We start from the raw sequence: 15288 nt of genomic DNA, 5'->3' as shown, positions 1-15288 counted from the left end.
TCACAGGTCACTGACCAGTCACAGTGTGTGCCACTTTACCCTGCTTCGTTGTTGCTTTTTGTAACCTAGAAAATGGAGATGCAAACTCGGGTCCTCACACTTGCATAGCAGGCACTTTAACGACTGAGCAATTGTGTCAGACTATCTTATATGTTGAAGTTAATATGATTACCTTTTCTACATAATTACAAATACACCACGTGTGTGGTTGTGAATATGTATATGAGGGGATGTATATATGTGAGGCTCAATGAGTGGCTTGCTTGCCTAGCATGCTCTGGGTATAAGACAGCCTCTCTTAGAACAAAACAAAATAAAACAAAATCCTGAACATGGTTATGACAGCTAATTTAGCCTGTTCTAAGATGAAAAACAAACTATATTACTTTTGGAAAGTAAGATGTAAACACCAGTGCCAGTTATGCGTGAGGACCGTGATCCTGTGATGTCTGTTCTGGTGTCACCTCGACTGCATCCTGAGTTAACACAAATGGCTGGCTGGGAACACCTCTGGAGAACTGGGTTTTTTTTTTTGTTTGTTTGTTTGTTTGTTTTATTAAATCATTCGCAGTAGGGACACCCACTTCTAACCCGGATCTTTACGTTAGACAATCAATCTGGGCCACACATTTTCCTGGAAGCCTAAATAAAGGAAGGGAAGGGAAGGGAAGGGAAGGGAAGGGAAGGGAAGGGAAGGGAAGGGAAGGGAAGGGAAGGGAAGGGAAGGGAAGGGAAGGGAAGGGAAGGGAAGGGAAGGGAAGGGGGAGAAGGAAGCTCTCTCTCTTTGCTTGCTCTCACCTTTCATTACAAGTCCATTCCTTCACTGGCTTTAGAGCCCACTTCTTTGGGATTCTAGTGTATACTGAGGACCAGGTGAGATACTCCACCTCATGCACTGAACAACTACTGGACTATTAGACCTTCTGTTGAAAGGCAGCCATTAATGGATTAGCTGGACCACAGCCTGAAAGTCATGCCAATAAATCCTCTTTCTATATAGAGAGACTCATTCAGTAAGTTTTGTTATTCTAAAGCAGTGGTTCTCAGCCTTACTAATGTGCGACCCTTTAATACAGTTCCTCATGTTGTGGTGACCCCAGCCATAAAATCATTTTATTGTTACTTCACAACTCTAACTTTGCTGTTATGAGTTATAGTGTAAATATCTGATATACAGGATATATGTGACCTTTGTGGGGGTTGTGACCCACAGGTTGAGAACCACCGTGCTAGGGACCCTCTGGCAGACCCTCACTGTGTGTTGTTACCTTAGCAAATGTTGACCCACGTCCTTCTGATTCGATTGTGATAGTTTTTGTACGACGAAGTAAAATCTGGTCAATATCTTCCTCACAGAATTTAGAGCCTTCATCTTCCTCCTCCATAATGGCTCCATAGGCACCTCTTCGAAGCAGGTCTTCTATTTCTTTTTTGGAAAGCTGCTGAATCTAAATAGAAAAGTCAGAGTGAGAGACAGATTCCCTTTGGGGATGTCCGACTACCACCTCCAGCTGACTACAATAAGGAAATCACAGAAGGAGATGAAGTAGAGGTCTATTCGAGAGCCAATGAACAGGAACCTTGTGGTTGGTGGCTGGCCCGGGTGCGGATGATGAAGGGAGATTTCTATGTCATTGAGTATGCTGCCTGTGATGCTACCTACAATGAGATTGTCACTCTGGAACGACTTCGACCAGTCAATCCCAATCCCCTTGCAACCAAAGGCAGCTTCTTTAAGGTTACCATGGCTGTGCCTGAGGATTTCAGAGAGGCCTGCTCCAATGAAAATGTCCATAAGGAGTTCCAAGAAAGCACTGGGAGCCAACTGCATCTTTCTCAACATCACAAACAGTGAGCTCTTTATTCTGTCAACCACAGAAGCCCCTGTGAAGAGGGCATCAATAGTTATATCCACCTAGGGGTACCGGCTTTTACTATTTAAAGCTATTTTTGAAACCACTCACAACCTGTGTAGTGATAGCCATATATTTAATAATGGGATGGTGGCTAAGCAACCTGTTTATCGAACAGCTAATTGTTCATCAGTTGTAATGAATGTGAGAATTTTTCAGACTTTACGATTTACCTAAATGTTCCCTAAATAGGCACTACGTGCTAGGGTTTATAGACATTTGTTGTAACTGTCAAAAAAAAAGTCATTTTAGAAGTGATAGTATTTTAAAGGTCACAAAATGAAATATGGAATTACCCCTATACAATACTAAAAACATTCAATGTCTTATTTTGGGCTTGGGCCACATGTGAGAAAAAATTAACTAAAATATTATTTGGAAGGTATTGACTATTTTTTTGTTTTAAGGATATGATTACCACTTAACTAAAATGGTTTCAAGCAAACTAATGCCTAATGGCCAAGTAATCTCCATTATAGTTCTATTGATTCTATATTAAGCAAAATACCACAAACAATGGCAAACAAATCCATAACCCAAAATTAATAAAAGAATGAAGCCAGTGCTGGTAACTAGTCATTTTTAATAACTGAAAAACTTTATGGATTCTCCTGCTGTGTCATGATACAGATATCCTCGGAAGATGGGAAAACATTTCTGTTTTGGAAAGACTCTTCAGGTCCGGCAGTTCTGAAGCTACATATACAGAACAAACAGCACTCAAACGTACCAGGCAGCTCTCCAGTCTGAAAACGCCCTGTGCACAGAATACTGTTAGATGTTCCTGTTTTCAAAACACGAGTGAGACAGAGAAAATTAAAGTAACGCGGAACCCCACGCTAAAACAAAAAGTATACGTACACCGCTGACATTACTGTCTCTTCCACTCATGCTCTGTAGCACGGCTTTATCTAGGCCCAGTTTCAAGCTGGCTCGGTCAAACATCTCTCTCTCATAGGAGTTTCGAGTTACTAATCTGTAGACTTTAACTGCTTTGTTCTGACCAATTCTGTGGCAACGAGCTTGGGCCTACAGAAAATAAAAAGTTATAGATTATCTATTGAGAGTGAACTATAGATAGAGAATAATAAAGTATATGAGAATTTTTTACTATGATGAGGAAGAATCCACTATTGGCAGTAAATTAGATTTTAAGGCTGTTCTTATAGATTCCTTATGGGTCATTATGTTTTGGATTAAGTTAATCAATGCATTTACTTTTCTGTGAATGTGCGCATGTGGGCAAGGGTGTGCCAAGGATCACATATAGAGGTAAGAGGACAACTCTGAGAGAGTTCTTTCCTACTATGTGGGCCCTGAGGATTAAACTCAGGCTGCAAAGCTGGGCAGCAAATGTCTTTATCCACTGAACCATCTTGCCAGCCTGGATTACTGTATTTTAATGGGGATATGGTTTGGTGACCCTAAGGAATCCAAAATCTTAGCTGAATACAGCAGTTCCTTTGTTATCTCTGCTTGTAGGCGGCTGAAGCAGGAGGACTTTCAGTCTGAGGTCTGTGTAGGCTACATAGCAAGTTTTAGATCAGCCTGACCACAATACTAGGATGCTCACCCCTACCCCACCCCTGACACTCCCCAAAACAAACAAACAAACAAACAACAAAACAAGTCCAGAATAAAGAAGAAATCATGCTGGGTATGATGGTATATGCCTTTGATTCTAACACTTGGGAAGTAGAGGCAGACCTCTGTGAGCTAGCTTAATCTACATAGTGAGTTCCAGACCAACCATGGATACCGAATGACTCAAACTAGAACAAAATATCTAAAAATAATGATAATAATAAAAAACATAATAAAATTTAAAAACCTGAAAATTTCTGAGCATAAATATGAAAAGCTAAGTGGAAATGTCTACACTTACCCTGCATCAAAACTCATAAGCTACTTAAAACCACCCTCGAGTTGTGTTATGGGGTGTATTTGAAATAGAGATGAATTTCAATATTTATACTTAGGCCCCAAAATTTTGTAAATCTTATGAAATATAAAATATTTGAAACTTAGAACATTTCTGGTCCCAAAAATGTGGTAAAGAATATCCACCCTGGAATTTAAAAACCCTGAACTGGAGACTGAGGTGACCGCAGCCTTGGGTGACTTTATATATATATTGAGTTCCTGCTAACCTTGACATGTGGAATAAATCCTTATTTCAAGGAGTCTACGGAATATATAGTCTATCTCCTCAACATTAGTCCCATTCTGCTCATCTCAAAGGCACAGCAGTTAATAAATGCTTTGAGGCCAACACAGTGAGGCCTCCACCTCAACAGGAAAGAGACTAAGAGCACAGCTCAGTGGCACAGCCCTGGCCTAGCATGTACAGTGCAATGCAGAGATAAAATGGATAACTTCTGCGGATATTGATGCTGTGCTTGTAAATAAGAAGTTTGGACAGAGTACAGTGTTGCAGACCACTGTCTTCTGTGCTTGATATGGCTGGAGGACTCATGAAGGCAGTGTAGGTGCAACCACTGCAACAGACTTGCATGTGACAGAGCCCATTAGCATTTACCCAAGGAAGCAGCAGGAACTCAAGCATCCTCAGCCCTCCCCAAGGATCTCTAGGCAAAGCAAGCTGCTTGAAGCAACTCCCTGAAGCTGAGGCTCCCCTCTTCCCTGAGGATTAGAAGCAAGTTAAGGATGCTGGGAGGAGGAAACATTTTCTTCTCTGATATAGCTACTGATAAGGTGTTATGATCCTGTAGATCACTCTTCACCCATTACAATTATTGGAGCACCAAAATCAAAGCAGAAAGCTGTGAAGATAGAGGGATCTGGCTGGAGGACGAAGGGTCCCAGTGAGGGAGGAAGACAACAGAGAACCCTGGGGGATGAATACAACCAAAACACAAAATCCACTTTATATTCCCATGTATGAGACTGCCATATGGAAGCCCATTGTGTATAATGTAAGCTAATTAAAATGAGTGTGGAAGAAATACTATGTAACGTATAGAGTGAAAAATACTGTGTCCTTCTATATGAAGAGATTGATTTAATCTATGCATTAATCTTAAATACATTTCTGATATTTTGAATGAGATTACTCAAAAAACAATCAATTTTAAATGTTACCGTGGTGCTGGAGAGATGGCTCTGTGGCTATGAGCCCATGAACCTCTTGTAGAGGACCTTCCAAGGTCCCATAATGGCTTACAGCAACCCCTAACTCCAGTCCCATAGGATCCCACACTCTCTTCTGAGAGCACAGGTACCCATATGGTATACCTCCATACACAGAGGCAAACATTCATACACATAAAATAATATAAATAAATCTAAAAAGTTATCTTATTAAGCTTACTGATCCTTAATAATTTATATTTCATAGCTATTTAAAGTATTACTACAAATTACAGAATAATTAAGACTATCATGAATAAAAAACAAGTTTCATGTATAATTTATTCTCATTTCATATTCTTTCCTAAATATGTGTTTTCAGCAGAATTTGAGCCTTTTTTGTCACTTGTTGTTGAGATGGCATGTTTTGTGTAGCCCTGGCTATTTGGGACTTGTGTAGATCAGGTTAACCTTTGACTCTGAGTTCTGCCTGCCTTTGCCTCAGAGTGCTGGGATGAAAGATGTGTGTAGCCACACCCAGCCTTCATCGCTCTCACCATTGGTTATTTTATTTATATATGTATGTTTTTGCCTGCTTGTGTGTGTCTCATGTACATGCCTCTTATTCTCAGAGGTCAAATGAGAGCGTCAGTTTCCATGGAACTATTACAGAGAATTATAAGATGTCATGGCTGATAAAAATTAAAAACGGGTCCATTGGAAAAACAGCAAGTAACCTTAACCACTAAGCTATCTCTTGACCCCCAAACATTCTTAATATTCTTGTTTCTATGAAGCCCATAGAAAGGCGTAGCTTTCATGCCTTCAATGTCTACAGTATTTTGTACATAGGTGTATTATGGCTCAATTTTACATATACTATATGATGCCTATATTACATTAGGATAAACATGTAAATTCTGAAATTTTAATTTTATTGTAAGTTATAATTAGAGGTAGAGTTTAAGTCTCATGTGTATATGATCTTTTGGGGGAGGCTGAGATAGAATTCAAGCCTAGGACATCACTCTTAGAGGGAACCCTTTCCTGAGCTAGGGGATCATGCCCATATTTTACTTTCCCCCATGTATTATTTTATTATATTATTGTGGGATTTAGGGCTTTTTTTGTTTTGTTTTATTTTGAGGCAAAGTCTCACTACATGGCTTTGACTGGCCTGGAATTGGCTATATAGTTCAAGCCAGCCTCGAACTCAGAAATCTCCCTGCTTCAACCTCAGAAGAGCTGGAGTAAGAAGCATGCACACTCACACATGGCCTACCCATATCTTAAAGAAGACAAATACTGTATTTAATTATTAGATATTTTCATAAGTTAGTAAGGAACACTAAAAGGTGTATTTTATTATCATTAAATGACAAAATAATTTCATTATACACAGATGTTTCTTAGAGAAACACATTAATCTGTCTATATAAAAATATGAGGATCACCAAAAAAAAGTAACATGGAATTTTTAAAAAATTACCTTCCTTGTTAACCAAGAAATGTATTACCTGGAGGTCATTTTGAGGATTCCAATCAGAATCAAAAATGATGCATGTATCTGCTGCAGTTAGGTTGATGCCCAGACCACCAGCTCGGGTACACAGGAGGAAAACGAATCGATCTGAATCAGGTTTACTAAATCGATCTATGGCTGCTTGTCGAAGATTTCCTCTGACTCTACCATCAATTCGCTCATATAAATATCTATTTAAATGAAAAGCAGTAAGTTTAAATGTTGAGTATAGTGAAAAAGAAGATATAGTCTAGCAATGGCAAAGTCATCTTCCCTGTACCGCACTACATCTGATATAAAATTAAAAAGCAACAGCATCTTAAATATTTTCTGCATTTGAAACTCATGGTAACGTAAAGATACAAATGTCTGCATTCCTAGATGCACATATTTTATATTGCTAAAACCCCATTTTGGAACCTGGGCACTGTGGCACAAGGGTCGAACACTTGCACACTGATTTGTGTGAACAGAAACACTGATTTGATTTACACTGCTGCAAAAACAAACAAAATAGGAAATCTGCATAATGAGACACCACTCACATCCCTAGGCTGCTGATGTCACTTAATGATAACTTTGACAGGACAACACAGGAAGCTGTGAGTGTCCCCTCATGAATCCTCTCAGTTACTACAGCAGTGTCTGCAGAGGATGAACTGGAATGTTGTACAAGTCTCTACAGTCCTTATACAAAACAACCATTTAAAATGTCTTTTATTGAACTGATCACGAGGTCCCCAGTGGAGGAGTTACAGAAAGGACTGAAGGAGCTGAAAGGGTTTGCAACCCCACAGGAAGAACAACAAGATCCATCAACCAGAGCTCCCAGGGTCTAATCCATCAACCAAGGAGTACACATGGAGGGACCCATGGCTCCAGCCATATATGTAGCAGAGAATAGCCTTGTAGGGCATCAATGGCAGAAGAGGCTCTTGGTCCCGTGAAGGCTCGATGCCCCAGTGTAGGGGAATGCAAGGGTAGGGAGGCAGGAGTGGGTGGTAGTACATCCTCATAGAAGCAGAGGGAGGGGGAATGGGATAGGGGTTTTCTGGGGGTGGAAATCAGGAAAGGGGATAACATTTGAAATGTAAATAAATAAAATATCCAATTAAAAATGTCTGTTACTCTTTCCAACTTTTTTGTTTGTTTTTACTTTTTATATATATTATTTTTTTTAGATATTTTCTTTATTTACATTTCAAATGTTATCCCCTTTTCTAGTTTCTCCTCCGAAAATCCCTCATCTTCTTCCCCTTCCCCCTGTTCCCCAACCTACCCACTTCTGCTTCCTGGCCCTGGCATTCCCCTATACTGGGGCATAGAACCTTCACAGACCAAGGATCTCTCCTCCCATTGATGACCAACAGGCCATCCTCTGCTATATATGCAGCTGGAGTCATGAGTCCCTCCCTGTGTTTTCTTTGATTGGTGGTTTAGTCCCAGGGAGTTCTGGGGGTACTGGTTAGTTCATATTGTTGTTCCTCCTATGGGACTGCAAACCCCTTCAGCTCCTTGGGTACTTTTTCTAGCTCCTTCATTGGGGATGGTTTTTACTTTTTGGGACAGGGTTTCTCTGTGTGGCTCTGGTGTTCTGGAACCAGGCTGGCCTTGCACTAAGAGATCCGCCTGCCTCTGCCGACCAAGTGCTGGGATTAAAGGTGTGACCCACCACCACCTGGCCAACATTCAACTTTTTAATTGCAAGACATATGCATATCATTTCAGAGGCTGTCACAGGGACGTAAATGGTATTTCCTATGCTTCCTTTCTTTCTACATATTTTCTAGTGTTTCAGTATAAAACAGTATAACTTCTAGTGTCACTACTCATAATGTTAAAAAAAAAAAAAAGACAAAAAACCCTGAGGATTTGCCATAAAATTCACTATTTGAAACCGTTTTCACAGATTTATCTCCTCATAAAAGTTCTTTATACAAGGCAATCAAGAAAACGGAGACAAGTCTCTCCCACCTCCTGCCCCCAGTTAACAGCTTTGGCTGCTTTTTGAGAAGACCCAGGTTTGATTCTTAGCACCCCTCCTCCATCAGGTGGCTCACAGTGCCTCTAATTCCAGGGCCTTCGTGGGTGCCTGCACGCATGTGGTGCACATAAACTCATACACAGATGATATGCATGAATAATAAATAAAGGTTAAAAAGAAAATATAAGAATTTTTAAAGGCAATATTGTGATTTAATAATCTCATGTGGTAAAGTTGAAAGCAGTACACATTTTACTATGAGTTCATTTAAGTGGAAATACGGCCCAGAAATGCAGGACCTCAACTTCAAACTACAGCACTGCCAAGGAGTAAACAGAGTCACAGTGCAGCCTGGCAGGTTTTCTCACTTAGGAAAGTGATTGCCATGCACACTTGAGGACCTGACTTTCAATCCCCAGGATCTATGGGAAAGTGACATCCAGGAATAGCACCGTGTGCCTGTGATCAGGGCTGGGAGGAGGAGACCGGAGGATGGCTGGGGCTAAGAAGCCAGGCACTCTAGACAATCAGTGAGATACCCCCACATACATAATACACACTACACAAAGTAACTAGCAATAACAGTGAACTATATAATCATATTATATCAACTAATATCACTTTATTTAGGTAAAGTGATCAAAATCTTTCATATTAAAATCAACAGTTAAAGCCACATGGTGGTAGCACATGCCATTAATCCTAGCACTTCAGAGGCAGGCAGATCTCTGAATTCGAAGTAAGCCTAGACTACAGAGTGAATTCCAGGACAGCCAGAGCTACACAGAAACCTTGTCTAAAACAAACAAACAAGGAAGGAAGAACAAAAACAAATAAACAAAATCAACAATGAAATTTTTGATTTCCTTTTATAATATACTGCTATGAAATTGAATCTCTGATATTCTCATAAAATATTCTATATATGCTATATTTGTTTATATAAAATACTGATTAAGTTAAATTCAATGTTCATATTGTCATGAACCAAAAACTGAAACAGAATAACAAATCGATATTGAACAATCAGCAAAGACTAAAGTGTAAGCAAGTTCTAATTATTTCTATGAAATAAAACAGAAATATAAACGTGGCCCCAAAGTCTATGAGCCAGGCAAACCACACAGTGTGCCTCTGTACCTCTTATGGATAAGGTAGTCTTCCAGGATGTCAAGGCAGCGGACCATCTGAGAGAAGATCAGCACTTTATGGCCGCCGGCTTTCATTTTGGGAAGTAACTTATCAATGAGGACCAGTTTACCAGCAGATTGGATCATTGCTTGCAGATGAAAATCAGAGGCAGATGGATTGTATGTATCTCTAAATTCTCCAAGTATTTTCTCCTCAGCACCTGTGCAGGAAGGAAGCCATGAAGAGAGCAATAAAAACTATCTGCAGCTTCCAGCCACTGCAGGTTAACTCAGAACTGGGACTCTTCTGGACTTGTGTAATGCACAACTCTCCAGTGAAACTGCTCTGCTTCTACTAGAATTATTTAAGTTTGTATCTTACCCTCCACTAACATGACACTGTTACTTTCAGGAAGATATAGATAATGTCTTACGTGTCTTTTAAAGTGTTATGTAGATTTGTGTCTGCTAATGAGTGCTTCTAGGAAGGAGTAACAGAACTCCTTGTCTGCAGGGCACGCAGGATCATGGAAAGGTAAAGCAGGAAGATGGCTGGGAATCTGATCCCAGCCAGGCACTACCAGGAAGACCTTACCATGTCCTCCTACCTCACCCCAAATCACCCCAAAACCTAACACAAGAAACAAGAAAACCCCCAAAACCAAAATAAAACAAAATAATCGTGGCTCTAAAGCAAAGAAATAAATACACATACTTTGAAACATGCATGTATTTTTAAACAAATGGATACTATTTTTAAAAAAATCTTAATTTTTGGGTATAACTAAAGGATGATTATAATTGATCTAGATGTGAATGTTAGCCACTAAAATAAAGAAACAGGAAAATATCAAAAAGGAAGCCCTGTTAGGTCTTTGCTACACTTCCTCCTTAGACTCTAGACAAGAATCAAGGAGCTTTCTGTGTTCTTTCCCCAGCCTTTATAGCCACGGCAGTATGAGGATTCCACAGCGTTGCGGGTTATCTAGGATAAGTAAACAAACTCAAACATGTACAAAGGGAACTTTGGTAGAGAACCCAACAAGACCGTGCAAAGCATCATTAGGACAAAAATCTGAAACACTAACTAGATATGTAGACTGAAAAGAAACCAGGAAAACATTGTAAATGCAGACACTTAAAGATATGTTTGTCTTTATGACCACTGATGGGAGGATTCTCCAAGACAGAGTGAACTCAACGTCGTGACTTGGTGTGCTCAAAGTGGACAGAGTCACACTGCCTCTGACACAGACGGAGATGCTTGTAAGCTCTCAGAACAGCCTAAGAAAGCAGTAACACCTGGAGCTGCAAACAGGAGAGCTTTGGTTTTTGTTGATTACTGTTGGAAAGGGATGTCTGCTGTGGCTCCTTTTAGCTACCTTTGATAAGATACGGATGATTGCAGCATTTCCTGAGCTCCATCATGGTATTGACCAAGTTAGGTACGTTTGTTTGTCCAGCTCCTTTGGATAAAAATGAGAAGTTCTTCTCTAAAATAGCCCTATAGTATTTCTTTTGAATGTTGGTAAGCTCTACTTCAATAATAGTCTCTTCCTTGGGTGCCAATTTCTTCTCCACATCTTCTTTTAATCGTCTCAGCATCATTGGTTTAAGGATAGCCTGAAGTTTCTGTACCTGAAAAAGCATGAGAGAAATATCACATATGCATCTAATTATCATAGAAAGTATAATAAGATTTGTACTTATTTACAAAAAACAACAGAACACCTGTTCCTCTGTTTTCAGGTCTCCAAACTCTTGCATGAATGTTGATTCAGATGGAAACCTTAAGGGTTCAAGAAAGTGAAGAAGGCTGAACAGTTCCTCGACTGTGTTTTGGAGAGGAGTGCCAGTCAAGAGCACCTTGTGTTCCTACAGAAAATAAGAACAACTAAGTAAATGCTTTGGGATTAAAGTGAAATGGAAGCTGATATGACTGCACCACAAGCAAGTAAGTAGTTCCTGACCACAAGTTGATTCAAATGTAACAATATTCCCATGATATTCAGCAATGTACTATTCAGTAAATCAAAACAATTTTTTATCAATCTTGCAACTGACCACTGTCTGTGTTTTTTTTTGTTTTTTTGTTTTGTTTGTTTTTTACCTATTTGTGGTTGTAAAAGTTCTAAACATTTGAAAAACCATATTTTAAGGGTTTCAAAGAACAAAACGGTTATCTATCTCTTTGAACTCAATAACCAGTGTGGAAACTTTTGAATCAAAGGAAGTTCATTTTTGAAATCTAGATATTGATATTCAGTTCTTCACAGAAAAGCATACTGTTGAGTCACTGAAGTTTTATAATCCAAATAAATAAATGGCTGAATATACTTCTGATTGTAGAACTACATCAAAATTTAAGAGAAAATAAGAATTTTAATAACATACAAAAATGTGATTTGATAACAATCTCCCAAACTTATTTTCACATCTCCATATATTTATATCTAAATAATATTTATATATCTGATAAGATTGGTCTCAAAAGACAGACAAATAAATGTAAATACTGGAGTGAGATGATCTGGGGTTCACGTACACAAGGAAAAAGAGACTCTAGTTTTTATTGGATGTCATTATGCTGATTTGCTCTAGTCCTGATGCACTAATTATGTGACAGTCATTTTAAAAATGTTGCAAACACTTGCATTTTAAAGAAGCAAACATGCAAACAGTGATCTGAGCTTAAGGACCTCCACTATTATTTAGAGCAATTCCATGAACATATAGAGTTGGGCTTTTAGGTTGGTCAGATGGCTCAGAGAGTGAAGGTGTTTGAAGCCTAGGGGGACAGCCTGAGTTCGGCCCCTAGAATCCACACGATGGAAGGCGAGAACTCATCCGGGTTGCCCTCTGATTCTATGTCCTGGAGGAAGATAGGCTCAGTTTTCTATCATAGATGACAGGAGAAGTTTGGAAATTTGACTTCCTCTTAAATTATTTCCTTGATTTTTTGAGATAAAGTAGTAACGACACCATTTTCCCATTCCTTTTCCTCCCTCCAAACCCTCCCATGTCTCTCTGTGCTCTTCTTCAAATCCATGGCCAAGTTTTTCATTATACAATTTGCTTTTTCTATCTAATGCTACTTGTATGTATGTTTTCTGGGCTGACCACTTGGTACAGGAGAACCAACTGCTGTGCTCTTCCCTGCAGAAGACCACTGCTCCCACCCTCACCACTCTTTAGTTGCCTATAATCATTCGTGTATGGTTGAGGCCTGGGGTCCTTCCCCATCTGCTTTAGCACATCTAGTGTTGTTCTTGTTCAGCTCATGTTTCGGCAGTCATGTTGGTAAGGCTGTTCAGGTGTAGCTTCTGATATTCCTAGGAGATACAATCTTAAAGCAAATGCCCTGTTTCTCTGGCTCTTATAATTTTTCCAACCCCTCTTCCACACTGATCTCTGAGCCTCAGATTCAGGGGTTCTATTGTAGATGTATGTCTGTTGAGGCTCCACAACTCTGCATTTTGATAGGTTATGGTTTTCTGTAATGGTCTCCATCTGTTGCAAAGAGACGTTTCCTTGATGTAGCATGAGAAATGGCTTTTTATAAAGGAATTTAAGGTTTGAAATTTTGTGGCCTTATTTTCTTTTCAATGGTTCATATCTACAGGTCTCCTCTATTGATTGTGATTTGGTGTGTGAGTATCTGCCTGAATGTATGTGTACCAAATGCAGGTCTAGTACTACAGAGGCTACAGTAGGAGTGGGAGGCCCCCGAACTAGAGTTGGTGATGGCTGGGAGCCCATGTGGGTGCTGCTTACCAAACAGCATCTCTGCAAGAGCAGAGTGCTCTTACCTGCTGCAGCATCTCTCAGGCCCTCTTCTTTTAATTTTATAAATAATTAAATCTTATCTTAGAAAGTGGTACAGCTTTATAACAAATGCTAATTAAGGCCAAATAAGCAAAATATCTCAATTAGCAAGATAGGATTTAAAATACCAGTTCTATAAAAATTCAAAACAACATTTTAGCATTAGTTTTGAATCGCCGTGTCCTTTTCTACCTAGCTAGATAACTAAGTCAAAATGATACTTTAAGTTTCTTACCAGATTCATGAGTTTCAAACCCTCCAGGAGTTTACAATTTTTATTTTTTAACCTGTGTGCTTCATCAATAATCACACATCGCCAGTCAATTGCATTAAGTTCTCCACAGCCCCCAAGAATCATTTCAAAGGTAGTGATGATGGCTTGGAACCGGTACGCTCCTCGGATGATGCGCCCCTAGAAGGTACCAAACAATGAATGAAGAATGCCTTAAGTCCACTTTTTTATTATGGCATAAAAATAGAACAGGTTATAAGCTATTTTTCATTGATATTTTTACATACACAGACACTTAAAACATTCATTACTAGAAATATATTATATAGCTGTTCAATAACCCTGCCTATGAGGCTGGGAGGGGAACTTGGTTGGTAGAGGGCTGCTTCTGTAAGCTTCAGAAAGAACGAACCTCAGCTCAATTCCCAGCACCTACATAAAAAGTGTAGGTGCTCAATGTGGTGTCACCAGGCAGTGGAGTCAGGAGGTGGCCTTAGGGACAGAAGACCAAGCAGTCTAGCCTAAGTCAGCTCCAGGACAAAGACAAACCTTAGCCTCAAAGGTTGAATGGAGCTCCTGAGGGTGAAATCTAAGATGTGTCCCCCACCCCGGACCCCGGCATGACTACACATGTGTATTATTTAAGCACAAATAACTATATCCTAGTAGAATGTCTCAAGAAAAGAATAGAAGCTGGGTGTGGTGGCGGACATCTTTAACCCCAGCACCAAGAAGATAGAAGCAGGCAGATCTCTGTGGGTTAGAAGCCATACTAGTCTGCATAATGAGTTCCAGACCATGCAGGGCTGCATAGTAAGACTGTTTCAGGGTTAAAAGGGGGTGAGGGGAGAATAAGTCAATTTTAAACATGATCATTATAAAATCTGGCCAAGGAGATTTTAGTACTAATGTTTAATATTTATATATATGAATTCACATTTACAAAAGCAAACAAATTATGAGTATTATAAAAGCCGTGTAAATTATTCAGTATTGATTATCTATGTACTGGTCTTTTTCTAGTTGCTGGAGATATAAAGGAAAGTAAAACAAAGTATTATCCACGTAGGACCTAGATGCTCATGCTCCTACTATAGGACACCACTAGTAAGAAAGCAGTGAGTCCGGTGACATCATTGTGGTCTTCCAAAGGACAACAGGGAGAATGTGCTGGGAGATGACACACAAGCAAAGACCTGTGCTGATATCTGTATATCTGGAAGAATTCGTCCCAGGCAAAAGTAGCCAGCACCAAGGGCCTAAGGGATGCTTGATAGCATGCAGATGACATCAAGGACAGAGTAGCTGCAATCAGTGAAGAAGGCTGAGGGACTGGGGCAGACAACAGTCTGGAAACTGACTATAAGATCTTACTCCCAACAAGAAGCAAGTAAGGGGACGGGATGAGGTTAAGAATCTCTGACTGTGGGAGCTGGAGAGAAGATGGCTCAGTGGTTAAGAGCATCAACTGCACTTCGAGGGGTCCTGATTTCAATTTCCAGCAACCACATGGTAGCTCATGGCCATCAGTAATGAAATCTGACACCCTCTGCTGGTGTGTCTGAAGACAGCTACAGTGTACTCACATAAAA

General features: G+C 39.7%; 1 protein-coding gene across 11 annotated transcripts in view; it reads right to left on the bottom strand.

Moving 5' to 3' along the window:
• Window positions 1-15288, bottom strand: part of Chd9 (chromodomain helicase DNA binding protein 9) — a 221387-nt gene that overhangs the window by 47929 nt on the left and 158170 nt on the right. For all 11 annotated transcript variants that reach the window (XM_029480612.1, XM_029480617.1, XM_029480616.1 and 8 more), the window contains 7 exons: window positions 13700-13876; window positions 11371-11514; window positions 11022-11277; window positions 9650-9860; window positions 6521-6716; window positions 2775-2942; window positions 1269-1448 (listed from right to left, as the gene is read on the bottom strand). In XM_029480612.1, the coding sequence (XP_029336472.1) occupies window positions 1269-1448; window positions 2775-2942; window positions 6521-6716; window positions 9650-9860; window positions 11022-11277; window positions 11371-11514; window positions 13700-13876 (1332 nt within the window). The remainder of the gene's footprint in view (window positions 1-1268; window positions 1449-2774; window positions 2943-6520; window positions 6717-9649; window positions 9861-11021; window positions 11278-11370; window positions 11515-13699; window positions 13877-15288) is intronic.

The sequence above is a fragment of the Mus caroli genome, chromosome 8, assembly GCF_900094665.2.
Source record: "Mus caroli chromosome 8, CAROLI_EIJ_v1.1, whole genome shotgun sequence".
Taxonomy (NCBI): Eukaryota; Metazoa; Chordata; class Mammalia; order Rodentia; family Muridae; genus Mus; species Mus caroli.
Note: the sequence above shows the minus strand (reverse complement) of the source record. Positions and strands in the feature narration are given on the sequence as shown.